At 39.3% G+C, this 27924-nt stretch overlaps 2 protein-coding genes across 3 annotated transcripts in view; one reads left to right on the forward strand and one right to left on the reverse strand.

Moving 5' to 3' along the window:
• Nucleotides 1-353: 353 nt before the first annotated feature.
• On the reverse strand, nucleotides 354-7758 carry bach1a (BTB and CNC homology 1, basic leucine zipper transcription factor 1 a). Of its 2 annotated transcripts, none has more exons than XM_079610449.1 (5): nucleotides 7551-7758; nucleotides 6664-6918; nucleotides 4439-5671; nucleotides 4018-4224; nucleotides 354-1141 (listed from the first exon to the last, which is right to left on the reverse strand). In XM_079610449.1, the coding sequence occupies exons 2-5, from the start codon at nucleotides 6901-6903 to the stop codon at nucleotides 800-802; spliced, it is 2022 nt and encodes a 673-aa protein (XP_079466575.1). In that variant the 5' UTR covers nucleotides 6904-6918; nucleotides 7551-7758; the 3' UTR covers nucleotides 354-799. The 2 variants fall into 2 exon arrangements, with proteins under 2 accessions (XP_079466575.1, XP_079466576.1); XM_079610450.1 differs by having other exon boundaries at nucleotides 6664-6946; nucleotides 7551-7690.
• Nucleotides 7759-7979: 221 nt separating this feature from the next.
• Nucleotides 7980-27924, forward strand: part of mipepa (mitochondrial intermediate peptidase a) — a 30840-nt gene continuing 10895 nt past the window's right edge. The window contains exons 1-18 of the mRNA XM_079609389.1: nucleotides 7980-8468; nucleotides 8550-8723; nucleotides 9308-9396; nucleotides 9489-9575; nucleotides 9736-9799; nucleotides 11120-11302; nucleotides 11460-11616; nucleotides 11863-11911; nucleotides 12268-12328; nucleotides 12478-12530; nucleotides 14296-14449; nucleotides 14575-14652; nucleotides 15432-15636; nucleotides 15742-15851; nucleotides 17085-17159; nucleotides 17502-17618; nucleotides 22056-22177; nucleotides 23316-23389. Coding sequence (XP_079465515.1) covers nucleotides 8310-8468; nucleotides 8550-8723; nucleotides 9308-9396; nucleotides 9489-9575; nucleotides 9736-9799; nucleotides 11120-11302; nucleotides 11460-11616; nucleotides 11863-11911; nucleotides 12268-12328; nucleotides 12478-12530; nucleotides 14296-14449; nucleotides 14575-14652; nucleotides 15432-15636; nucleotides 15742-15851; nucleotides 17085-17159; nucleotides 17502-17618; nucleotides 22056-22177; nucleotides 23316-23389 — 2011 coding nt within the window. The 5' untranslated portion in view covers nucleotides 7980-8309. The remainder of the gene's footprint in view (nucleotides 8469-8549; nucleotides 8724-9307; nucleotides 9397-9488; nucleotides 9576-9735; nucleotides 9800-11119; nucleotides 11303-11459; nucleotides 11617-11862; nucleotides 11912-12267; nucleotides 12329-12477; nucleotides 12531-14295; nucleotides 14450-14574; nucleotides 14653-15431; nucleotides 15637-15741; nucleotides 15852-17084; nucleotides 17160-17501; nucleotides 17619-22055; nucleotides 22178-23315; nucleotides 23390-27924) is intronic.

The following is a 27924-nucleotide window of genomic DNA, read 5'->3' on the forward strand; positions in this document are numbered from 1 at the left end:
CATTTTCTAGATGTTTTTCTTTCTTTAAATCAAAATGCAAAATTTGGGGATGTTGTTTTAACTGTTAATCTTAGATATTTCCCGTGTCCTTAATATCACTTTCCACCCTGTTAGTCTTTTGAAAAATCCCTTTAACTTAAAAAATAAAAGCCTGCCCTTAATGACACTATTGTCCAGGAAGTGACATCATTTTGTGTGGGAAAACAACAGCATAAACATGAGAAAGTTCATTGGATAAATTAATTGATGGATTGTGCTTTAGCTGTTTGTCTTACTTTTCCATCCCGTTGGACAAAAAGAAAATGGTTTGACTGATCAAAATATCAAAAGATGGTTTTATTTTTTTTTATTAATTTGAGTTAACTATCCATCCATAATAAAACAAACCATGTATTTCAACCCTGTTATGTTCCATTCTGTAATTCATCTTTTGCCATTGTGTAAAAAATAAAAAGTTTATGCATATAAGCTTCAGCAGAGCCTATTTCTGAAATACTTAAAATTACAACACAAGGGTGTATTCATTTTTAAAGTTTAAAAGTTCAAAATGTTCACAAGTTCAAAATGTGTGGCGTAACAGGAATGACCCCTATGCAAGGAATGAAAGGCATAGTAGCATTTCCATATGAAATCCTGGTAATAGTGCAAATTTTAGTCACATCCATACTTAGAAACATTACGAAAGTGCTTCTAATAAGAAAGTCATGCTCAAAAGTGTAACGGACGGCAGCAGAAAGGGAAGCTCCTGAGTAAAACGGAAATATCAGACCATTCCCAAGCGGCTTCACTCTGTTGTAGATCACGGAGCTGGATCTGTAACAGCGCTCTGAGCGGTGTCTTGCAGGAAGGCAGCGGGCGACCTGAGTGCTACCGTGTCTCCTTCAGGACTAGGGTCTGGAAGAAAGGTGTTCGCAGGGACGTCCCGGTCTGGGCCAGCCAGGCTAGGAGAAGCCATGGGGGTCAGGAGGATGGAGGCGGGACAGTCGGAGGAGACGTACCTGGCCAGCGCTTGCAGCTGCTCGGACTGCGGCGAGGTGTCCGTACAGAGGTTCTGGCACAGGCCCGAGAGGTTCTGACGCACATCCTCCAAGCTGAGCTTCAGCTGGTTGCGATCGTGCAGTAATTTCTCCTTCTCGCTCCTCTGGTAAACGTGGAAACAAAAGAAGACCCATTTTAGGATACTTTGCATTCCTAATGGTGGAAAAACATAACCCATGCTAATGATTTTCTTAATGTGTGGAAAACATTACATTCACAAAAACTGTGTTGATTGATTTACTCAATCTCCATTTGAACAAAAGAGACAATAGAAGCAATATAATTGTACACTTTATGCCCATACACAATGTGGAAATGGAAGGAGGGATTTTCCATTGTTTCTAATTGATCCCAGTAACAATTCTTGTCATACTTTTAAAGACAAAAACCTGACTGGACTGTATATGCCTATATACTAAACTCTGATAATAATAAATTATATTCTTATTGTAAAACTGTTTCCAAAGTATATTCTATGCATATTTGTGCATATTTAGTATACAAATGTTTATTTTCTTAACATTTAACATTTTTATTACTTTATTTCATGGTCTTATTTTTTATTTTTACAATGAAAGTATCATCTATTATACAAAACTGTAACCTTATTTTTATTATCAAAGGTGATTCCAGGCATCACCGCTTTTATAGTCATTTGTGATCCTGGATCACAAAACCAGTCACATGTCGCACGGGTATATCTGTGGCAATAGCCAACAATACATTGTATGGGTCAAAACTATAGATTTTTCTTTTATGCCAAAAATCATTAGGATATTATTAAGTAAAGATCATGTTCCATGAAGATATTTTGTACATTTCCTACCGTAAATATATAAAACATTTATTTTTGTGAGTGAATGCAGCACAATCGTGAACATAAATGGACAACTTTAAAGAAGATTTTCTCAATGTTTCGATTTTTTTGCACCCTCAGATTCCAGATTTTCAAATAGTTGCATCTCGGCCAAAAATTGTCATATAAAACCATACATCAATAGAAATCTCAATTTAAAAAAAATGACCCATGTGACTGGTTTTGTGGTCCAAGGTAGAGGGCTGCATTGGGATTGAGTCCCGCCGGGTCCCGCGGGACCCAACGCAAATCTCGCGGGAGCGGGCGGTTTGAACTTTGCTGCGGGCGGGAACGGGCGGCTAAAAAAAACACCGCGGGATAGGGAGGTTGCCTAGCGACATGATGGAGATGTCAATAAATGATGTAGAAAAGAACCTCAAACTAGGTATTTACAGCACAAAACCTAAGCGCAAGGCAAGTCTGACATTTGGAGAAGTTTCTCAATTGTTTTTGATAAAGATGGAAAGGAACTGGACTTTGTTAATTGTGACAAATGTCTAAAGAAACGCGCGGTAGCCTAAGCGTTTTAGATGTCCCCGACTATTCGTCTTCCTGACCAGTGCGTCAGAATGCGTGCAGGCCAGGGAAACGAAACAAACAACCGCATGAATCTCTTTAATAAAAGCAATACAAATGCGTGTTTTTTCCTGCGGGACGGGAGAAGACACAAAATCAGTGCATCTCTATTATTGTGCGGGAATAGATTCTCAGAGTTTTGCGGGTGCGGGCGGGAGTGGACATGCATATTGCGGGAGCGGGCGGGAGTGTAACACATATGTTGCGGGAGCGGGCGGTAATGGTCAGAAATTCGGCGGGCGCGGGCGGGAGCGGGATGAAGAAAACAGTCCCGCGCAGGGCTCTAGTCCAAGGTCACATATTGAGAATATTTTTGGTCCCAATGAGAGTGTGGTGAAAATCTGATATCTATCTAATCTGTAAATAAAGCAAAACAACAGAGAAACAAAGATAACAAAATAATCATTATATGCCATGTTTGCCATTAATTTGAATTAATTTGAATCATCGAACAAATTAGTTAGCTGAAGTTATTACTCCACCGCCTGTGTGACGTCATTAACAGCTCTTTATTGTTGCCCCAATGCGGTTCAAATGGCGGATGTGAGACGGTTACTACTTTTTTCAGAAAACAGTCGTGACAAGCTAGTTCATTCCTCCAATGAAGCATTATACTATGGTAGTTATGCAGAGTTGCGTATGGGAGACGAGTCAATCTTGAACCCTAACAGATTCAAAGCCATTCATTTGAGAGTTCAAGACTGAATCTTTCGATTAACTCACTCTCATTTATCTCTGTAAATAACTCATTTATCATTCCTAGTCTACAATGATCCTGCTGCATATTGTTTGATTGCAATAAACTCAATATATATTTAATACTACGTATATATAATGTCTGTAATGTATATAAGGTGTTTATTGTGTTTAAACTTGTTTTGAGGATGGCACTTGTGACATTGCTCGAGGATCTTGTTGTGTGTGCTCTCAGACGAGAACGCGTCTTTATGTCCTGTATGCCCACATTGTGTGATTTTGTGCGAAAGATGACCAATAATGGAAATGTCTGTGGTCGTGGCTCCTAAACGGTGGTCCTACGTCGTACAGTGAGAGAGGTTCAAAGATGACCGTTGTCACAGTCCAAAGACAGCCTGCGATCATTTCCTGACAGTGTCACGAATCACAGTGCGTTTGCTGCTACGACCTACGTCTACTGACTAGCCAATAAAAATGCAACGCGAAACGGCGTATTGATCAACACGACATGGCGCTTAAACTTAAAACTATTACCTCGAGCTCCATCTACAAAATCGGCATGCCAAGTTGGCCTCTTTTCCCTAGCCATGACCGCATCCATATTCTCCTCCTCTTTTTTTCAGCGCACATAAAAAACAATTGCCAAAGTGCGATTCATCTTGCTTATTTATTTACCACTAGTGCATGCTGCTGATGAAGTTTTATTCTTCTAACTTGCGTCATAGCCTACGATTCAATTGGTGTCATCATCATAGAGTCTACATACATGTCATACCCAAGTTTATCAGATCCATGTCGCTCAAATAACATTCGGAGACATTCACAAAACGTCGATATAAAAACAGATATACCAGTTTCTTGATGTCTCCCTCCAGCCAGTAGATGCAGTCTAGCTTCCTCTTGCGGCAGCGCTGTGCAGCCACGCGGTTCTTACTGCGCCGTCTCACATCCTGAACAAACTCCAGCTGTTCCGGGGTCAGTTTCTCGCGTTTCAACATCTGCAGGAATGCCCTCCTGGTCATGCTGGAAATTTGCTCCACAGGGAATGGCAAATCCACCTGGGAAGACAACCTTGACGTCAACACTGCATTATGGAGGGGGTTCAGCCTAGAGGTTGCTTACTTTTTTTTTTTAGTAGAGCCTGAAACTTTTATTTGAAGCATGTCAGGGAATCTCAACAGAGTACAAAACATTGGTAAAGTTTGCAATTTGGCACCAAACTCCACCTCTAACTTCATGAAGTTTTACAACCGTGAGTGCTAGCATGCTCACCTCCTTCACTGGTTCACTCCCATCACATTGCGCACAGTCTCCATCCGATTCACACTCAGAGTTTTCCATGGAGTTAATCGGGGACATGCAGGAACTGTCTCCGGTGTCTTCATTGGACTGAGTGTGTCCCCCGGAGGTCTGTCTGTCAGTGGAGCTCAGGTCCCTCAGGAAGGGACAATCATCGGGCGCAGCTCCCAGATCCAGATGCTTCAACCAGTGGAAATCCGAGCCGTTTCCAGCAGACGACTGGTCGATAGAATCCAAAGGTAGCGGCTCATTTAACGTGGAGCTCAAATCCGGCCAAAAGCCCTTTGCCAGATGCTCAGCCACTTCCCTTTCTACTGTGCTTCGTTCGGTGAAGCCATCTTTGGGGGACAGTTCAGAGAACGTTTGTTTGTTGGAATCAAAGACTTGGTTGTCATCGGCGCCAATGCTACTGATGTCTGGAGCGCTGGAAATCCCGTCCAAAACCCCGCTTGACTCCACAGTATTCAGAGGACATAGTTGGCTGCAGTTGGTGGGCGGCATTAGAGACCCTTCAAGTTGGTCAAAGTGGCCATCGGTGATACTGGCTATGTTCAGGTCTTTATCAGTAGGTGGTTCACAACGTACTTCCATTGCTAGTTCCTTCTGGAATTGTTCTTCCATTGCTAAAATGTCCCCACCACAGCCAGCTCCAGCCGAATGCAGTTTCTCATCGTCGCTGGTGCTCGAAGTGGACAGGAAAGGACAAACTTCACCGGCCACCACAGAAGAGGAAGGCAACTGTGGGCCACAGTTCTGCAGGCAAAACTGCTCTTGGCCATCGCCCATGTGGTATGAAGAGCTTCTTGAGTACAGCGGGGATAAATCTAACTGCATTTCTTTCCCATTGGAGATCGGTGGACAATCTTTAGGACTTTCTGCAGAGGATGTTGCAGATGCAGCCTGCATGACTGTTCCTGCATCCTGAGGTTCAAGATCTTCTCCAGTTTGAGGGTTTTGGTCACTAGGACCGCAGATGGCTTGGGATTTCTTACTGGATTCTTGGCTCTTGCTTTTCCCCTTCACTTTTTTTGAGGTTCCACCACCATCAGAAAACTTTGGGATGAGGAATTCAAAGCAGGCTTTATCGAGGTTTTGAAATCCAAGAAATTCTGCGCATCTGTGGATCTCCAGGATGTTTTCTTTCGTGAAGTGAAGTTTTGCAGTGTAGGCAAACTGCAGAAGAGGCTCAAATCCCTCCACAGTGACCTTGGGGAGATTAATGGTCTAGTCATGATTACTGCATGAATAAATTATTTACAATTCGCATTACTAGGTTATTGCTGTAACATTGTTTTCTCAATTTAATCTTAATATATAAGGCCTAATTTGACAGCAATGCACTAAATACAATTTTCCAAGGAATAGTCCACGCAATAATGAACGCTCTGTCATCATTTACTCAACCTAATGTCATGCCAAACTCGTATGACTTCCGTTGTACACTCGAGGAAAAGTTAGTTTGACCTTTCCATATAATGAAAGTGAATCATGATCATTGGGATTGTGAAAAGAAGTATCAAAAATTGTCAGAAATAAATGTAAATCTTTTAAACCATGTTCAAGAAATGTTTAAAATTGTGGTGTAAGCATCAAGTAAAAAGTTCTTACACCCTGTTTTATTTTTTTACAATGAAAAAAAAATGTACTATTCAAAATATATAATGAATTATTAATTCATAAATATCATTATATTTTGGGGAGTCACGTGACATTTTACAACCTGGATTATCATAAAAAGGTCAAATTATCTGATATTTTAAGAAACTTATTGATCTTGACACACAGTTATGATGGTCAACAGAACTAGAAGTCCTCTCTTTCGCCCCCCAAAAATATAAACATTCATTGTTATTATAAAATTATACATTTCATAGAAGAGGTGTATTCAAGTAGGTATGTATGAATTGCATTTTTTATTTACTTCAGGATAAATATGGCTGTGCTCACAAATAAAAATATGCGTCATGTCACTGACCTAATGGGTTCGATATTTATACATATGTAAATGAGTAAATGATGACATAATTTTCATCTTGGTTTGAATTGTTTGATTTTTAGAGTTTGCTCAGATTATTTATTTTTATTTTATGAATGTATCTGTTAAAAAACAACAACAAATCACAAAGAGAAGACAGCTTAACCATAGGTTTCTGAAAACCTCCAGATTCAACCCATCCATCCACCATATCAAGCATTACCTCATCCGGTAAGCTGACAGAGAGGTTTGGTCGGCTGTGGTTTGTTAGTCTGGTGTAAAAATAGTGGCTGCAGGAAGCCAGCACAGAAGAGTGTGCTCGAAAGCTCCTGCGCTCCACTTCAACAGTCACATCACACAAGAGCTCCTTCTGTCTCAGTTCCTCCAGCGAGCGAAGAACATGATGGCTGTGAACAGCGGACTGAAAGGTGAAAACAGAGGTCCGGGGGCCATCCACAGACATGACGCAGGGGTTTAGCTACAAAATAACAGATACATAGACGCAACTGTGTAACAAGGTGGAAATACAGAAAGAGATGCATCAAGTTACACTTGGGTGGAGTGATTTCCAGCTCAATACATGGTGATGAGGGGCACATACAGTATACAGATGCATTTACAAATACAAAAAGTAAAATATATATATTTTATAAAGCCCCCATAATCTTACTTTTCAATGTTTAAACATTTGAGTAACCATTAAGATAAGTAAACAGAGTATGACTCTGAGCATGACTCTGCAAAATAAGTATGCATTAAATACATGTTTTCAGTTCCCGGCTAGACCAAAGATAGCTAATCTTTCTATATATATAATTATTTGTCTATATATGCGTGTCAATCATAATATAGTTAACAGAATAGTTTTCACTATTGTGAGTGTTAAGCAGCTGTGCAAACATTTGTTTATGAGCTGGCATAAACGCTCATTGCTTAACTATAATACCTGGAAGTTCCGACTTGTCAAAATGGCATAATCTTTAAGACGATAAAACAAAAATAGGAACTAGCCAGTGGTTTAAAATGTAACTGACATCGTTTAATCTGTCTTAACACACATTCATGTTTAAACGCGGGGCTTGTGTGTCTGTAAAGGAATATAAAACTGACCTGACATATCACTGGAGATCAGAAAACGTCAAAAATCCCGCTCTGTCCATCGCTTTTCTAGTCTAAAAGTAAAAACGGATTAAAGTTTGACAGCGAACGAGCTCCATAATGCCAGTCATGTGACTGTACAGTGCGGCAGTGAGTGCGCGTCACACATCACGCACAGAACGTACTGCGTCATGAATCCAATAACCACGCCCATCTTATAACATGTAGAAGCATAGATAGATATAGTTATTATATACAGAGAACGGTTGCTAAATCAGTCAGTTAATGTTTGATTTTAATAAATAAATAAAAATTATGTTTATTTTATTATTATTATTTACAGATGTTATTATTATAAACTGTAGCTGAGCGATATATTCAGGAGCTTATTACGTTCAGATAATGTTTGAACTTTTATTTTGAATTAACGTTACCAGAGATGATTCGCTTAATTTTCACTTGCTGTTTAAACTCACTGTGACATCTTTAGATATATTTTGTAAATAATCAGACCACAGCTCTATTCATTTAAAAAAATTAAGCTGATTTTAACGTTCTTAAATAGTCAAATATGATTTTAGAAATGATCACGAATTTATTTAAGTGTCGAAAGTGCTTCTGTAAAATCAAAGTGCTGCTCACTGTCATTGGAAGGAGTATTTCAAAACCAACTGCAGTGCTTTTCTGTTTGTGGCGGTTGTTTAATCTAGTTAGTTTAGTTGTCTGTTGTTCTGGCTGTGAAGAGTGAACTGAGTGTGGTTGTAGAGTCGCATGTTGACTGTCATCATGTCGGCGTACAGACCGCTGCTGTGTTTGCTCAGGCGCGGGACAGCAGCGCGTGTCTGTAGGACAGTCACCACCTGGTCCCCTGTAGGAGCCGCTTTCAATGCTAAAGTCCACAGGAGACTAGAGCTCTACCAACAAAATGTGGTACGCTCTGTATCGATTTTAATTGCTGTTTGATTGACCTTCAATATTGTAAAGCACTAACTGTGTATGTGTGTGTGACAGGGGTTGTTTGGTGTCCCAGAACTCGCTTCTGTTGAGGGTTTTGAGGTGGTCCAGGACAGAGCCCTGCAGGAGACTGAGCAGCTGGTGGAGAAAGCCTGCCTCTGCCCCCCTGGAGTCCAGACTGTGGAGATATTTGACAAACTGTCAGACAGCCTATGCAGAGTGGCAGACATGGTAAACAAGTTTAAACGCTAATAATAGAAGATGACAAATGAGAACTTTAACATACTAACTTACTCTCCTCAGTTGAAATTTCCAGTTAAATTCCAATTAAAATGGAGATATTTTTGTGGAAACTGTGGTACTTTTTTCTCCAGCATTTGTTTGATGAATAGAAATTCCAAAAGAACAGCATTCATGTGAAATAGAAATCGTTTTGTAACATTATAAATGTATGTATTGTCACTTTTGATAAATGTATTGAATCCGTGCAGAATGAAAGTATCAGAATGTCTTTTTATTTATTTTTTTATCTTTGAATGGTAGTGGTGTATCACTGTTTTCACAATAAAATCTTATGTTATGTTATATACTGTTTTCAAAATTTATAATAATAATAATAAATGTGTCTTGAGCAGCAAATCATCATATTAGAATGATTTCTGAAGGATCATGTGACACTGAAGACTGGAGTAATGATGCTGAAAATTCAGCTTTGACATCACAGGAATAAATTACATTTTAAATATATTGGAATAAAAAATATTTATATAATAAAAATACATCTCATATATATTTTTATTCTTTTTTTTTTGTAGGCAGACTTTATTAAAGTGGCACATCCCGACCCGTCTTACCGTGAGGCTGCAGAGAGGACTTGTATAAACATTGGCACTATGGTGGAGAGGTGGGCCTGGGTTTATATCCACTTTTGTATATAAATATATTTAAAAAAAAAAACTTAACAGCGATATTTATGTTTTTTATTTTGTCCTACAGACTCAATACCAATGTTGAATTGTCTAAGAGCTTAAAGGACCTGTTGGATAACAAAGAGATCTTTGCCAAACTGGACCCAGAAACAAGGTATACATCAGATTATGTTATATTGTATGATAAATGTCCAAGCATGTGCTCAAAGTCAACATGAAATTTCAATCAAATTGATCTCGTTTACTTCATTAATGTGTGTGGCGTTACTATGTTTTCTTTGTTCTTTGTTTACTATATTGTTTTATTGATGCAGAAGAGTGGCGGAACTGTTCATGTTTGACTTCGAAATAAGTGGAATCCATCTGGATAAAAAAAAGGTTTGATTTATTTTTTTTGGTTTTATACTTTTTTGACTCATCTTAGTTAGAGCTGCACAATTAATCATTAAAAAGATTGCGATCTCGATTCAAACACCCTGTGATCTTATTCCTAAAGGACAATGTTTCGGCCATGCCTATTAAACCTTTGGCTTCATCGACTAGATCTCAGCGAACATTCAAATCTGCTTTTGCACTGCCGCTGTCCCAGAGAGAGCAGTTGTCATGTATAGATATGAAACTACAATAATTCAGAGGATCACCGAATTACTGGGATAAAAGTTATAGTTCGGATATAAACACTGATGTCAAAACTGAGTAAAGCAGCTTTGGATAGTATCCTGTCAAAATTAAGATTATATCAATTACATTGTTACACCAGTAGGTGGCAACAAGTGACTGTTAAAAATTAATTTGTCATTGAATCATTAATTCAAGAGATTTGTTCAAAAACACTGATTCATCCAGTAAAGTCTTTTTAAGTGAGTAATTGAATCATTCATTCATAACCGATTTTTAAAAATAATAATAATGAATTCAAATGAATTAAATTTGTTATTTTGTTCAGTTTAAACAGGCAATAAAATCATGATTCTCAGTTTATCCAGGATTGTGCAGCTCAAATCTCACTTTACTGGACAGTAGGGTTGTCAAACGTATCGGTACAGGGTTTATTCGGTACCGGCTGATAGACACTGCTGTCAAACGCTCTCGTTGTTTGTCAAAGATTTTACAGTTCGTGTTTATAAGCGTTGAGCATTGTAGCCAATCACAATCATATCTGTTGAGTGGGTGAACGAAATGGCCAATCAGAGCCACTTGTCAGCAGGAATCCGCTTAACACCATGGAAGATTTTGTTTTGTTCAATCAATGCAAGTCACACACTCACACATCCTTTCACTATAACCAACAAAGTGTAAACACAATGTCAAAAAGAGATTCATTGTACATTTAAGACCGAGACAGTGAGAGTGCAGAATTCAGTGAGCTTGCGCTTTAGAGATTGACAGACTTATTGATTATAAAGGGAGGCTCTCTTGCTTTCTGTTTATTACACATTCTGGATTGACAACCATATTTAATTGCGTGATTGAATCGGAAACTGCGATGATTGACAGTGATAACCAATGGAGGAAAGAAACAATATTTTTTAAAGTGCTTAATTCAACAGTTTTTGCTCTGGTATCGAAAATTGGTACAGAGAACTGCAAATTTTACTGGTATTGGTACAGTGACAACTATACTGGACAGTAAAACACGTGTGTGTGTGTGTAAGACACTGCTATGCATCTCTCAGATGACCTTTCCCTATTTCACAGAGGAAAGAGGCTGTAAACCTGAATGTGAAGCTGCTGGATCTGAGCAATCAGTTTCTCATGAGCTGCCACATGCCCAACAGAATAGAGAAGAGAGCTCTTCCTGAACACATTCACCAGCACTTCAGTAAAGAGGGGGAGCACGTCCAGATCAGCGGCCTGCATGCGGACGCACCTGATGATCTGGTACACCACTTTCCTCTAGTACAAACTGGTTTGATGTTGTATACATATTGATTGAAATAGTTAGAAACTCTTATAATATTGTTGTTTTTCCTTAGACCCTCAGGTGGCTTTGTTGTGGTGTAACTAGTGTTTTTGTGTCTGTGCACATATTTTTCAGGTCAGGGAAGTGGCGTACAAAGTTTTCCTCTACCCGAACGCAAATGTGATGCACATACTTGACGAACTGCTGGCCTGTAGAGATAAACTGGCTTGCTTGGTTGGTTATGAATCGTATGCGCACAGAGCATTAAAGGGAACCATGGCCAAAAGCCCAGGTAGAAGACATTTCTTTGGAAAATGTATATATATATATATACAGAATATTCCCTTCAAATTTGAAGTGTGTAATTTCTATACCACTAGCGGAACCAAACAGAACGGCAAGAATAATGATTATTTCTAAACTCACTGCTTCTCAAACTTTGTGTTTATTTTTTAATAAATAATATAATAGTTATATTATGTTTTAATATTATTTATATTATTGGAATACAAGTTTATGACACTCTGTTTCTCTACAGAGGCAGTTATGAGCTTCTTACAGCAGATCACAGACAAGCTCTCAGACAGGTTGAGTTTGCTCTCTTCAAAATGTGTCAGTTGCATTAAGCCACAGATGCATAATAATGTATATATTATGTGGAAAAGTTACTGTCTGATTATTTTTTTTAAGAAAGATTAAACCTAATTTATCTATTACAGTATTGTTGTTGTCTTTGCAAGCAGGTGCCACTAGGTGTCACTGTCAACAACGTTATATGAACTACATATAATGATATAATGACAATACACTACGGTGTATTGGTTGCATGCATGCATGTGTATTGATACATATTTTTATTTGTATATGCATTTATAGTATATATTTGTATAATGTTTATGTATGTTATATAATATAAACAAATGGATATTTCTGTAAACTTTAGGACTGAAAGGGATTTTAAAATGATGAGGGATATGAAGACAAAACTCAACCCCAAAAATTCTGTAAGCACTGCTCAATTATCTCTGATATTTAGATTTTCTTATCATCTGTAAAATTGTACAAACTTAATAATAGCTGCAAGTTTGTTTAAGTGAGAAGCAGTTCATTGTTCTATGGAAGAATTAAAACAGAATGAAATCTTCCTTTGCAGGAAGTAATGCCATGGGACCATCCGTACTTCAGTGGTGTGATACGTGCAGAAAGGTACGAGACCTGAGCTTGAGGCGGAATTACATTTTCTGACATCTAAGAATTTCCTCCTAAAATAATGCACTGTCAAACATTCAAATATTTTAGTCAAAAACATTCTCTTTTGTTAAACTTTGACCTCAGATGACACACAAACCTAACATATATACAGACTACTTTTCTGAAAACTAGTCAATTCAAAACAGTTTTACAAAAACAAAAATTGGGAATACTTTTCCAGATCATCGTCCATTACAGTATACAACGTAAATGAAGAGAGCAGGTTCAGTAAAACACAACAATGAGCTTTAGGAAAAATTACACTACAGTAAAGTGATGATGAAAGGCACTAGAAAAGCCAAACATCAAAGAATTATTTGTAAACTTAATATGCAACAGCATATTACACATATATGCACATATATGTACCATGCACATATATGTACCATACACATATATGGTACACATTACCACATATAGCTACTGTCAATTACAGTACAGTCAAAAATAAAAAATAAATCTGCATCCTCTGCACACGTTCAGACAAATGTCTTTACAGTATAGAGTACTTCAGCAGTTTTGAGGTTTTCTGACAAAAGACTTTCTTTAGGCAGTCAATTCTCAGTTCTGCAGAAATACAGTAAATGTGACCCTGGACCACAAAACCAGTCACATGGGTAAATTTTTTCAAATTGAGATTTATGCATCACATGCAAGCTAAATAAATAGGCTTTCCATTGATGTATGGTTTGTTAGGATAGGACAATATTTGGCCGAGATGCAACTATTTGAAAATCTGGAATCTGAGGGTGCAAAAATATCGAAACATTGAGAAAATCTCCTTTAAAGTTGTCCATTTATGTTCACGATTGTGCTGCATTCACTCACAAAAATTAATGTTTTATATATTTACGGTAGGAAATGTACAAAATATCTTCATGGAACATGATTTTTACTTAATATCCTAATGATTTTTGGCATAAAAGAGAAATCTATAATTTTGACCCATACAATGTGTTGTTGGCTATTGCCACAAATATACCCGTGCGACATGTGACTGGTTTTGTGATCCAGGGTCACAAAAAAAGAAAAAAGATTTGCCACAAATGAATGTGACTATGAGTTTGAGGGTGTACAACGTGCTATACTTTACTGTACAATGAATAGTGAAATTAAAATACAGTTATACCTGTAATTATACTGTATGTGTGAGTAGCATAAAAAGTAGCATAAAAACCCTGTAGATGATTCTTCTCCGTCCATTGTTCAGATGCATTTTCTAAAGCACAATCACCTGTGCTCCTATTTATATAATCTCGAGATTGTGATTGGTGTGTCATCAATTTTGCTACGTAATGTTCATTCAAGGATAAATGTGTGCTATTTGAGTTCACATTGTGATGCTTGAGTTAATTATATGATGTGTTTGTGTTTTCTGAATGAGAACATGGTTAAACCTGTGTGTTTTTGTGTAGTGTTTTGCAGAAATAACTAAGAAAATTTGACTGTGTGAAAACGGGTGAAATGTGATAAACATTTCTCAAAATGTGTCTTTGTTTTGAGAACTGAATGAATGGTTATGGAGAGTGGAACTGAATCAGTTATAGTGTGTTAGCAATCGAGAAAAACAACAGTTCAACATTTATAATAATAAGAAAAAGACATTTCTTTTCACATTCTTGTAATTTCTCTTTTGTAGTCTGTGGTTTTTGTGAGAAGAAAATGTGAAATGGACATTCAGCCTTTAATAACATGGCATGTTTATGTTTTGTCTCCACAGATTCAACATCGAGCCAAGCCTGTACAGTCCATACTTCTCGCTGGGAGCGTGTATGGAAGGTCTGAATGGTCTTTTCACACAGCTGTATGGCGTATCACTGCTGGCTGAGCAGCCCAGTGTGGGGGAGGTCTGGAGCGAAGATGTGCGCAAGCTGGTGAGATCATGCTTCTGTGCTTGATTATCTTACCCAGCGGGCTTAAATGAGAGCTCATCTTCAGGTCTAGCCAACTTCTTCTTTTTTTTTTTTATGTCACTTGCCATTTTTAACTGTTCCCTCAGGCCGTGGTGCATGAAACAGAGGGACTGCTAGGATATATCTACTGTGACTTCTTCTACAGACCTGAGAAACCTTACCAGGTAAAGAGCTCAGATAAGCATTCTACACTTGTTGTCCTTGGCTTGTACATCTCAAATTAGTATACAATAAGTTTGAATCCTCAAATTTGATTGGCTGAGTGGTGGTTCATACTGATATTCAGTTACATCATTACACCAGTAGGTGGTAACAAGTGAGTAAGTGTCTTTATGAGTGAGTCACTGCGTTTGAAATTGAATTTTTCCCTGCTATACAGTATCAGAAAAACCTGGGAAATTGGTGCAAAATATCTGTAATAAAAATGGACGTTGCTGCAATCGGGGAAGCCACTGTGGCTCTTTTTTTTTCTCTACATCATAAATGGCTTGCGTCTCTTGAGTGTGCAGACGAAACACACTCTTGCATTGAATGCTTGGTGTTTGAGAACACAATCATACTTCTGTGCGGTTATTAAATCAAATCATTCTGATGACAGACTTCAGCTCAGGCATTTCAGACATCCGATGTTCATGCATACGACACACATTCATATACAGAACGCATTTTTTAATTGTTGCGCAGAAAGTTTTAAACCAAATGTAACACCTACTCTACAGTATGTGATTTCGGATGTAGAGATTGAATCATTCACTCAACCAATTCATATAAAATCGATTCATTAATGAAAAAATCATGAGGGAGTCGTTGAATTAGTCACTCAAGCGATTCATTCAGGAACAAATGTTTGCTGATTTAATCAACATCAAAATTAAATCAAAGTATTTTTTTAATGCTCAGCCAATCAGTATTGATTAGTCCAGCTTGTTTGTGTCCCGCTCAGGACTGCCACTTTACCATTCGTGGCGGGAGGCGGCTGGATGATGGCCAGTATCAGCTGCCAATGGTGGTCCTGATGCTAAACCTTCCCCACCCCACACGGTCCGCTCCCACGTGTCTCAGCCCGGGCATGATGGAAAATCTCTTCCATGAGATGGGCCATGCCATGCACTCCATGCTGGGACGTACCCGCTACCAACACGTGACGGGTACGGGATGATCACTGCAGAAATCCACTAAGTTTGTTCACATTTGTGGCCTTCAGCTTTTACAACTTCCTCAGAGCAGCATGATCACCTTGTTTCTCTCTTCAGGAACCCGATGTGCCACTGATTTCGCAGAGGTGCCCTCTATTCTCATGGAATACTTTGCCACAGATTATCGCGTGATCAGTCAGTTCGCTCGCCACTACCAGACTGGACAGGTACACTGCAATGTTCATGTTGGGTCATTATTTCAAAAATTATTTTAAACCTATTATGTTTGTGTACTGTTGATGTTTGAGCATAAAAAAGGTCTGCAAAGCACAAAGTCCACTCTAAATTAAGTTATTCTCTATATCAGTAAGTACTGTTTCTGAACTCCCTGAAATGCCTCGATTGTAGTCTTTAGTTTTCTTCAGGGAACGTACACATCACAATATTCGCAAATGCCCAAGCCATACGTAAAAAAGAGGACGAGGTTGAGTTTAGTTAGGGTGAGTCTTGTCCAAGAGATGGTGTTTTTCCACCCTGAATCTAAACCGCCTTTTTCCGCCTTCCTTAGAAAGATGAACTTAGGAAACAGTGGTTCAAATGTATTTTTCACACTATTACTTAGCAGTATACAACCACAATCCTTTGTTTTGTAGCGACTGTTTTCTGAAACATGCCGTTTATAAGCAGGTCAATTGTTATAAATAACACAGATACAACATCACATTTGAAATGTAAGAGAGGTAAAAAAATTAATAATTACCACTGTGAAAGATCCTGCACAAGTCGTGCCATTGAAGGTGGTTTGGGTTGATCGGCTTTGTTCATCTTGACCAGGGTTCCTCAAACTCGGTCCTGGAGGGCCACTGTCCTCCACAGTTTAGCTCCAACCCTGATCAAACACACCTAACTGTGAGTTTCTAGTGATCCTGAAGACATTGATTAGCTTGTTCAGGTGTGTTTGATCAGTGTTGGAGCTAAACTGTGCAGGACAGTGGCCCTCTAGGACCGAGTTTGAGGAACTCTGATCTTGACTATCGGACTCGGGCTTGAAGTGATATGGCAAAACTGGCGCCATAGTTTGTGTAGTTACAGTAGTGTTTACCGCGCCTCAGGACCCCACTCTGGTGGATACTCTGGTGGAGAAAAATCACAAGAGACTGGCTGACCAGTCAGAGCAAGCTCTGCTTTTCTGAAGGCGGGTTTTAAAGAAACCGAAAACTAAAACAGAGATTTTAGACAGAGGGTGAAATCAGGTGTTGCAACAACATACATTTTTAAGAAAACTATTTTTTTTTAACATTAAATGATGTAAACACATTCTAGTAGACTTATTTTCCATGTAACTACAATAAATAAGAATTGATGGTTCTTGTTTTAAACGGGAGGTAAAAGCACCATAAAAGTAGTAAATACACCTCTCAAGTCATCTGAAAATATATATTTTTCTATTTTCCTCATAGCCTTTGCCGCAGAGCATGGTGGCCCGTCTTTGTGAGTCCAAGAAGGTCTGTGGTGCGGCTGACACTCAACTTCAGGTACCAGATTCTCTCATTCAACAACGAGAAAGGGTTTCGAACATAACCTTTTATTATGGCCCATAACTAATGTGGTGACCAATGTTACTGTTAAAAAAACAAAAACAGGATTCACAGTGAAGCTCCAATGTAGATGGTGAAATCAGGCATACATTTTTTTTTTATTAATTGAATTAATTTTAAATAATTTGGGTAATAATTTTGTTTAATACAAATAATTAAAAATATGTTTAATTGGAAAAAAATACTAGATATAAATTTAATATTTACGATATATAATGCAACATTTTCATAAATGGTTTGGTATCTGAATTCAAAATTTCTGTAAATGTTTCTCTTTAGGTTTTCTATGCAATCCTGGATCAAGTTTATCATGGAAAACCACAAAATCGATCATTGACAGATATCATGATAGACATGCAGAAGAAGTATTATGGCCTGCCATATGTCACCAACACTGTAAGTGTGTTTCATTTGAATTAAAAAAATATAATGGGTGCAATGTGTATTTTTTCCCGCATGTTATAAAATACCTTTTTAATGTTTTTGAATGTCAAAAGACATAAATGTTGACATAAATTTTAAATGTTGAAGCCACCATTTTCTGCTTTTTTCTGCCAATCCATTAAGTAGAACTGGCAACAACAAAAAACTCCCTGTATTTTCAAAACCAGGTTTAGGAAATCTTAGGGAAACAAAATGCATGGTATTAAGGATAACTTTGAATGATTTATTTAATGCCTCCTAGAAATCATTGCTGCACAAAAAGCACATCTCTCAAATGTAGGTGGTCTGTTGCCCTGAAATGAAGGCATCCATTGCCGTTAGTGAAGTTAATGAATGTTTGGGAATCGTTCCTTGACTAATCCTTAATAACATCTTATACTCCCCTTCTGAAGTACAAAAACAGATCAACACACCAAGGTAGTTTAGTTTTGGCCCCTTTCCTGGCCTGTGGTTTTCCACACAGACACTGCACGGTTAAAGGATTAAAATGCCTTTCTCCGCTCTCCGGCCCTTTTCGGGGCCCTTTTTTTGCAATAACAAAGCAGAGATATACTTTGAAGAAGCGCTCCCCGGGGGAAATATTTGAAACTCTTCTTTCAAGAGTCTATTTGGAAGGGAAAACATAGTTTGGATTGCTTTTCTTAGCTCTTCGGCAGCTGTAGAGCTGGCCGCCTGAGAGCTGGAGCGATCTAAAACACATATTTTATTTTGGAATGGCCTTCATAAACCGTTCATCCTGGCCTGTAATTATGTGGAGCCACTGGGAATCAGGCCTCCCCCCCCCAACTCTAAATATTCCCCTCTCTCTTTAATTGCTTCAGCCGTAATGTCTTTACCATCGTCTAAATCACCCAGCTTCCCCCTTCTTATCCGTTATTACCGCCTCACGGGAACGCAGCTAATAGTATGCGTGTGTCTTTCATTCCTGTAGGATGCATGTTTTATTGACTATTAAAGGACAAATGAAAGCTTTCCTCGGTCCACATGTGGCTGTAAAACTCTCGGCATGCAACTCTATTGATGTATCGCAGCTGTTTTGACAAATTATAGGCTATTGTTGCAGTAAAGATATAAAGTTAGATTTTTACCTGACAAAGTTGTGGCCCGACAATCTTTCCGTTACACACATAGGAACGGTTTAGTGGTCCCACCTACAATGTACACTACCCTTCAAAAGTTGCAGTCAGTAAGATTTTTTAAAAAGAAGTCTCTTATGTTCACCAAAGCATTTATTTGAACAAAAATACAGATGTGAAAGCTGGATTTTCAGCATCATTACTCCAGTGTCACATGATCCTTCAGAAATCATTCTAATATGCCGATATGCTGCTATTGATAATATTATTGTCAATGTTGAAAACAGAAGTTGTGCTGCCTAATATTTTTGTGGAAATTGTGATACCTTTTTTTCAGGGCTTTTTGATCAATATAACGGTGAAAAGAACAGCATTTGTTTAATTCTCAGGATTTAGTTTGCCCACTTTATTGTCCACCAGGGGGAAATTGAAGTCTTATTTCTTAACAAAAGTAGCACACCTCAACGGGCTGTAAAATTGTAGGTAACATACCACAAATTGCACAGGACAAATTAGGCACTAAACATTCATTACTGAGGTTTTTCTAATCACTAACCCTAAAATGAGTCATAAAAGTGATGCTTGACCATTAATAAAGATTGCGGCAAATGATGGAGATGGTTAATGACTCAAAGAGAGAGCCGTATTTACAGATGTTGAACTTTTGCTGATGTTGATTCGGTTTACTATGGCATTAGTAGTGTTCTGGAAGATAATGTCAGCTGTTAGAAACATGGACCAGATGGAGGTTCTCGTCCTGTTGCTAATATTTGGCAACATTCACACACAGTGTTACATTCCTCTGGTCGCTGAGATGCATGATGGGGATGCAAAGAGCGTACATGTCCGGTATTACCGTGTTAGAGTTGGTAAGATTTTATTAGCTCAAGGCCTTTATGCAAAGTACTGTAAGTGTGAAATTCTTCTAAATGTGGATTTTGAAGTGTCTGGTGGCCAGCAGCCTGACAGAACCCATCTGCAGTGAAAATATTTCCATAACCCAATACAGATTTTAGGCAAGTGTTGATAGTCAAGTAGCTGTTCTGTTTAGCTTTCAGATTTCACATCTCTGCAGGAGTGCGTTTGGGCTTACTGAAGTCATTAGAGGCCATATGGGATATGTCTTGCTGATACTCTGGGGCTTAAGTCTGTGTTCTACAGCAGTTTCACCTTCCTCAACTATAATGTGTCTCTCGTAGTGCTGTTTACACAACCCTGGCTCTCTTCATCAACCGCGCAGAGAAACACTTACACACTTTCTGCGTAAGAACAGACTGTCCAGCTTGTCCCTTATTAATCATTACAGACAGATGTCTTTGTGGAGTCCTTAATATTCTGTAGCATGATAGCAATGCTTTTATATATATATATATCCATTTGCCCCGGGCCCTGTGATAGGTCGTCTATGGTATAAAGCCTATTTTGATTTGTTTGTTGCTTTTTGTTGATTTGTTTGTTTCCTGCTTTTGAATTATTGTTTTTTCTTGGTTTGTTTGTTTTTGTTTGCTTGCTTTTTTTTCTTTTCTTTTTTTCTGTTTGTTTCTTATTTGGGATTTTTTTTGGGGGGGGGGTTTTGGTTTGTTGTTTTCTTGGTTTGGATTTTTTTTTTTTTGTTGTTGCTTGGTTTCCTATATTGTTTTTGTATTCCTTTTTTTCTTGGTTTGTTGTTTTTGTTTATTTTTTGTTTCTTGATTTAATTTTTTTTTTCTTTTCGTTTCGTTTGTTTCTTGGTTTGTTGGTATGGATTTTTAGTTTTGTTTGTTTCTTGGTTTTTAGTTTTGTTTGGTTTTATTTGTCAGATACAGTAGAGAGTCACAGGATTTTGGGCAGTCGGGGCAAATTCAGGTATGCGTATCCCGCACGAGCACCACGGCAGTGTCAAGACACTGTGAGACCCACTGAACAACAGTACCTTAAGTTCCTTGAAACGCACAGCATTATTCAATGTGTTGACGTCATTTCCACTAAAACAGGAAGACAGGGTGGGACATATATCAAGCAGCTCCTCTCCTTTTTTTAAATAGCCAATAGCGTTTTGTTTATATCACAGACAGCTCGGCCAGAGCCGGTGAGCTCGGTAAAGCCGCAGTTTCCTCCTAATCTCAAACTGTTTCTCCGCCTAATCTCCTCCATATCGCTTTAAATATAGAATTCTGTGCAGAATTTAGATGGGTCCGATGCGTTTTCTAGCCTGCGCCGACCCGCGCACATGATCCCGAGTCCCGACTAGAGAATATGCTCTTGTGTCTTTGGATTGAAGCAGACTGTGTGCATGCTGCGGTGGTTTATGTGACGCTAGCGTGAAACCAGACTTCATTCGCCACAATGGAAAGCATATTTACACTGTCTGAATCGTTACCTATCCCCTATATAGTGCAAGTGCACTATGTGCTATTTCAATTTATTAATGGATAACCCCTTGAGATGCAACATCTCATTTTCAAGAGAGTCCAAATACACAAAAAACAAAGACAAAAACAAACAAACAAGCAAAAAACAAAATCAGCCACAGCTTGAGCGTCTATTTATAATGTAGGGGCCGGGACGCTTTAGATTCAAAAGAGTATTTTATTGGACAGAAAATCTGATGAGGAGCTGAAGTGCAGAGTGATATCATCAAAATCATTGATTCATATCGGCAGAAGTGAGAGACTGTAAGTTTTGAATGCTTGTATTTTCTAAATGTGAATTTTGTCATTGCTTTGGAGCACACTAGCTTATAAATAACAATAAGGCTAACATATTCATAATAGCAGTTACAGTCTGATCATCCTCCTTGTTGACTTTTTGAACCCGGCTCTTTTAGATTAGCTGTAGCTATAAACTGATTTTATCATATACCAACAGGATTGTTGCCCCTATTCACTGTCATATCAAGCTTAGTGAGCTCGGTTCATTTCCTGCAGGGATAATGGTAACAGCGGGTGTCTAAGCACGTCTCCATCCCTGAGCGATGCGTTTGAACTACTGAGCTCTTTCAACACAAATCCAGCCTGTGTTTTCATGGCCAAATACTTCCCCACCTTGCTCCCACCCAAAACATTATCACTGTCTTTAATTTGCCTCAGAGTAAAGTAGCCATGAAAGCCATTTGTGCTCTGAGAATGTAAATATTTAGTGATGAATATGGTCCTGAAGGCATTGTGTGGCAATACCTTAACTTGACTGTTCCGTTTAATTGGGTCAGATATTGAGTGCTGTTAGCATCAGCATGTTTACAGGTTAGGAAATAACTTGGCAAGCATTTACAGAGATGTAACAGGAATATTCCTACGGCAGCTTGTGATTAGTTCTCCTGCATCTGTCTCTGCAGGCCTGGCAGCTGAGGTTCAGTCATCTCATCGGCTACGGGGCGAAGTACTACTCGTACCTGATGTCACGGGCCGTGGCCTCCATGGTGTGGAAGCAGTGTTTCTATAAAGACCCCCTCAACAGGTTTGTGAAAGATTCATTAGATAAATCACCCTTGTATTGCCACTTTTTTTTTTCTTTTTTTCTAAAGTTTTACAAAAAAATAAAAGTTCCAAAAAGTCGTTGTTTGGAACCATTTTTGATTCCTCAAAGAACCTTTCAATGAAAGTTCAATTTGTTTTTGTTTTTTGGAAAAGCATAGGGTTACATGGAACCATATATCCCAATAATAAAAAAACAAACAAAAAAAAGTGTATGCAAGCATAAAAATCATTACATTTGATTTCGTAAAATGTGTGATTAATGTGTTGTGTCATAGAGGAACCATATTTGATTCCTCAAAGAACCTATCAAAGAACAAAAGAGTATTTTTGAGTATTGCGAGTAAATTGGTATCCCTTTAAGAGGTCTTGAACAACTGTATCAAACCAGATGCCTTAGTAAAGCTACAATAATCATATTAGACATTAGGCATCCTCGGTTTAATAAATTTGAGAGATTACCATCGGGGTGGGATCCTTCAAGTAAAATTCTTAAATGAAAGGTAGTGTTGGTGCTTACTGAGCAGGTCTCAGTTTTATATATATATATGCATATTGTTGGGTTCTTAGTGTGTACGCAAAAAATTCCCCATGGGGATAATAAAGTAATCATCATCAACCTTTCACCTTTTTTTTTTTTTTGGAAAAGCGTTTAAGAACACTCTAAAGAAACTTTTTGCACTATTAAGAAACTTGTGCAATGGAAAGGTTCCAGTTATGTTGAAGATTCTACATGGAACCATATATACCAATAATAATAATAAAAAAGTGTATGCAAGCATGAAATTAATTAAATTTGATGCTGTGGAATGTGTTAACGTGTGATTACAATGTGTGTTAAATGTGTGTTAAATGTGTTCGCATGTAAGAGTGCACTAACATAAAGTTAACAGGCACAGACTGAAAACCACAAAACTCCTGTTTTCATTTCATGGGGTCTTTCAAAATACCAGGATATCTTAACTACTCCACTGTGGTTTTGTTCTTTAGCACTTCCTTTTGTTTGAACAGTTTTGGACATGTCAGTCAGTTGGAGAGGGAACATAAGGGTTTATGGGCTTGGATTGTGGGAAGGATGCTGGTAGTGTGAAGTAAACCTCTTTCTGCTCACGTCGTTGCAGGGAAACCGGAGAACGTTACCGTAGAGAGATGCTGGCTCATGGAGGAGCGAAGGAGCCCATGCTGATGGTGGAAGGTAAGAAGAAAAAAAAAAGTCTGCACCTGAGAAAATGAACACCGAGTTAGTTCAGTCACTGCTATGTCTTTGTCCCTTATAGAGTCAACATCCAAACTGACCTCGTGTGTCTGGTGTTATAGTGAATCATTATTCAGTGCATGTATTACACAGTCAAAATGTCATTACATAATAATAGCAGATTAAGTTGCTATCAAGGTTGAATATACCACTGTAATAACAGATCTCTACTAGATGACAAGTTTCCCAGCCCTGGTATTGACCCATGTGAGCACCACATTAATTATCAATATCTGTATGATGCCCCTTATGCCAGAGTCCAATATCTCTGAAGCACACTTTTATTTATTTATTTTACGTCATCCTTTTCTTAAAAAGCTGGTTTACAAAAGAGTATAGCTCATTAAAGACTGAAAGTAGTAAGGAATTAATAAGTCCAGTGCCTCTGACGCATATTTTGTTGGACTGTGATGATTTTAACTCTTCTAGGACTCTTTACTTTTTGGTTGGTTCTTATGAAAAGATTTTTAATAAAGTGAGGATCCAGATTTAGTTTTAGAATGTTATATCAAAAATAAACCTTTTATAATTATCTTTTTTTTTTTTTTTTTTGGTCATATACAGCTTTATTTATTTTATTTATTTAAACTAAACCATGAATTTTATTTTAACTTGATGCTAGAATAACTCAAATTTAAAGCAAAAAATTATAATAAATACTATATAGACATTTTTTTAAAACTATTAAAATAACAAAACCACAACAAAATAACTAAAATGTTAACTGAAATTAAAATGAAAATGGAAAATATTGAAATAAAAACGGATTCAAAATATTAATAAAAAATATAATAGTATCGCAAAGATAACTAAAATAACATTGGTTCACATCATGTTGGAATTACCATAATATATGTTTTCACACAGTAAAAAAAACGTATTTAAGCGTATAAAAAAAAACATTTATTTAAATTTTTTTTATATATATTTACAATACTAGTTGTTAATTTACAACATAAAAATAGCATTGCTTATTTTCCGATTCCTTAACCACATGTATTTTTCATTATTAACGGTCTGGTTCAGAGGGGTCCTCCTCAGTTCACCGCCGCCCCCCCTCCTCCTCTGTGCCGGATCGCAGTGGAACAAGAGCCACCCTAGAGAGAGCCTGGAGCCCGGGCCGTTTTTATCTGCCGGGCTCCTCACTGGCCGGATCCCAGGCCTCTGGTGCTGAAAAGTCCAGGCTGGATTAGATGGCATAGCAGAGAGAGGGAAGTGACGGACTGACGGCCATGCTGACTGAAGCCCTGTGTTCTCCAGCCATGGGCTGCACAGAGGCGTCTTTCATGGCCCTCAGCTTTCCCAGGGACCTCTATTTTAGTGCCGAAGGACAGACTGAAAGAACAATAGCACAGTCGAGCACCTGGGCTGGGATATGTTGTAGCGCTGTAGCACACAGATGGCGACATGCATGAGTTTTAGATACAGGGTCACAGGAAGGTCGGGTTCACCTTACTTTCAGATCTTCTTTGATGGGGTTTCAATTCAAATAGATTTTGGCTTTTACAGCCAAGTACACATTGCATTCATTTACATCAATATGCAATCACAAAGAAGGGCAGATCTCATAATAACTTTGGAGACACTGGATTAGAGAGTGAAGGAAATATAATGGTTGAAGGGCTGTAAAAGAATACTAATTCTGTATTAATATAATGCCGCCTGAGAGCCACTTAATCATTATCAAGACGCTAATATGCATATCGTCTGATCAGTCCACTGCACACAAGACTCAGCACACTGTTATTTTATATTTATTTTATTTATTTGATATGGACATAACAACAGCATTGGACAAACCATATACCGGTACATTGTTTGTTTTTTTGTGTGTTATAGCAAAACTGCTATTTTTCAACACTTGTCCATAGGAGGCTACACATTTCACAAAACACAACACAATACAGTATACAAAGCACAATTTAGTATGCAAATTTTGTGATGAACATTGATGTTGAGTTTTTAATGCTGAACATTTCTCAAAATATGTTTAGAAAAAATAAGATAACACATTGAAATTGAAAATATCCACAAAAATGTAAGAAAATGAAGTGCATGATTTCACTTTGTTCTGGCTTAAAGGGATAGTTCACCCAAAAATGACAGTTCGGTCATCATTTCCTCACCCTCATGTTCCAAACCTGGATACATTTCTTTCTTCTGTTGAACACAAAAGAAGATTATTTTGAAGAATATGGGCAATCAAACAGTTGATGGATTGACCATTGACTTTCATAGTATTTTTGTTTTAAAAAACATCAGTACATTGATAAGCCAAAACATTATGACCACCTACCTAATGTGCTCTTGGTCCTCCTTGTGCTGCCGAAACAGTGCCGACCCACCAAGGCAAAGACTACACGTGAACACTTTACAGACGATCTTTCTTCTTTTAAAGCTCGAGGTGCACTTTGGATCATCTCAAATCATGCTGGAGAACATTAGAAATATGGTGCAAAAGTTCATTTATTTCAGTAATTCAACTTAAAAAGTGAAACGAATATATTCTATAGACTCATTACATGCAAAGTGAGATATTTCAAGCCTTTATTTGTTATAATTTTGATGATTATGTGTTACAGCTTATGAAATCTTTTCACAATATTCTAATTTTGAATTTGGGGTTCTCTTACGTAGAGTTCTCTCGTACTGCGTCGAAGAACGCTACGGGAAAGATATTTCTTTGTCGAGATTGAAGCCTAAAATTAATCCTTAATTTTGTAATAATGTAAAACGCTTTTCTGAAGCATACAACCTAGGCGGAGCAATACAGCTCACCCATTGGCTGCTCTGCCAGAAAAGCACAGCCTATGCGAGGCCAGGACGCTGACCAATGAGGACGCTTCGCGCCCTTCTGCGTCACCTCCCGCCCAAACAGGCGTGGCCTAGGCCTATAAATACGAGCATAGCTGTCTAACACGCCGATTTTCTTAAATTCAACGAAGCTACACGCATCGCTGGATTGATTCGAGGACGAGCCCTTACCTGAAGCCGCTGGTCATCGCCGCCTTCAGCCGCCGTTCCCTGCTGCGCTTCTCCGGCGTGGAATATCCTTTCAGTTTTGTGTGTGTTTTGTGTGTGTGTTCGCCTACCGCGGCACACATTTTTTTCCTCACAAAAGAGCAACGAGTGTCTTTTTAAAGATGTCTCGCGTTTCCTGCGGCTCCTGCCGAGCCGTGCTCATCGACGGGGACCACCACGAACTGTGTGTTTCCTGCTTGGGCGAGGAACATGCAGCTCTCGCTCTCGGTGATGGCGGCTGCCATCACTGCGACATGATGCCAATCGCGACTCTGCGGACTCGCCTTGCATCTTTCGCCGAGACTGCTCAACCGCCCCCTGTAGCGCCGCGCCGTAAGAAGCGCCGCGCTCAGCGGGTCCCGGAACCTCCCTCCACGAGGAGCTCGCCGCCGCCACCGCCGCTAGCTCCTCTCAACGTGTCGCTTGAGTCGCTCACCGACGGACAACAGCCGCAGCACGCCGCTTTGTCCGTTATGGAGGACGACCAGCAAGCCGTATCAGAGGGGGATGACGATTGCTGTTCGCTTCTCGCTTCGGAGAGCGAGGGATGGGCGAGCTCTGTGGACCTCCCCTCCCCCGCCGTTCCGGAACGTCGAGGAGGGAAGATCAGCATCGAAGCAGAGCTGATGCGTCTGCTCACACAGGCCGTATCGAGCCTCGGCCTCGAGTGGTCGACGCCCGAACAACCTGCACTCAACCGGCTGGATGGCCGCTTCCTCGCTGGAGACCGCGCTGCGCCCCCCTCCAGACACGCACCCTTTCTTCCTGAGCTTCACGAAGAGGTAGCGAAATCGTGGAAGGCGCCATTTTCAGCCAGAGTACGTACTTCTGCCTCGCCAGCATTCTCCGTAGTGGACGGTGCTCGAGACAGAGGCTACCACGCTCTCCCTCCGGTCGAGGAGGCTGTAGCGACTCACCTTTGCCCACCCTCTGCTGGACGGTGGGCTAAGGGAGTCCTACCATCTAAAGCTTGCCGCACTTCGTCAGCTCTGAACGGCCGCGTGTATTCCGCCGCCGGACAAGCTGCATCGGCGCTGCACACCATGGCGGTGCTCCAAATCCACCAGGCTAACCTCCTCTGCAAGCTAGACGAGGAAGGCCCGGGCGCGATCAGTGTTCCGGACTTACGTAGCGCCACAGACCTCGCTCTTCGCGCTACAAAGTCCGCCGCACACGCCATCGGCAGGATTATGGCCTCAGCTACTGTTTCCGAGAGACATTTGTGGCTGACTCTCTCCGAAATGGCGGAGTCGGAGCGCTCTGCATTCCTCGACGCTCCCATTTCACCGACTGGCCTCTTCGGATCCTCCGTGAAGGACTTCGCGGACCGATTCGCCGAGGTACAGAAGACTTCGCAGGCCATGAGACATTTTCTGCCAAAGCGCTCCAGTTCCGCAACAGGCCGCCCTAAACAGCCGCCTGCCCGAACTCAGCAGCGCCCCGCGCCCGCCGCA

Source organism: Phoxinus phoxinus, assembly GCF_949152265.1.
Source record: "Phoxinus phoxinus genome assembly, chromosome: 4".
Taxonomy (NCBI): Eukaryota; Metazoa; Chordata; class Actinopteri; order Cypriniformes; family Leuciscidae; genus Phoxinus; species Phoxinus phoxinus.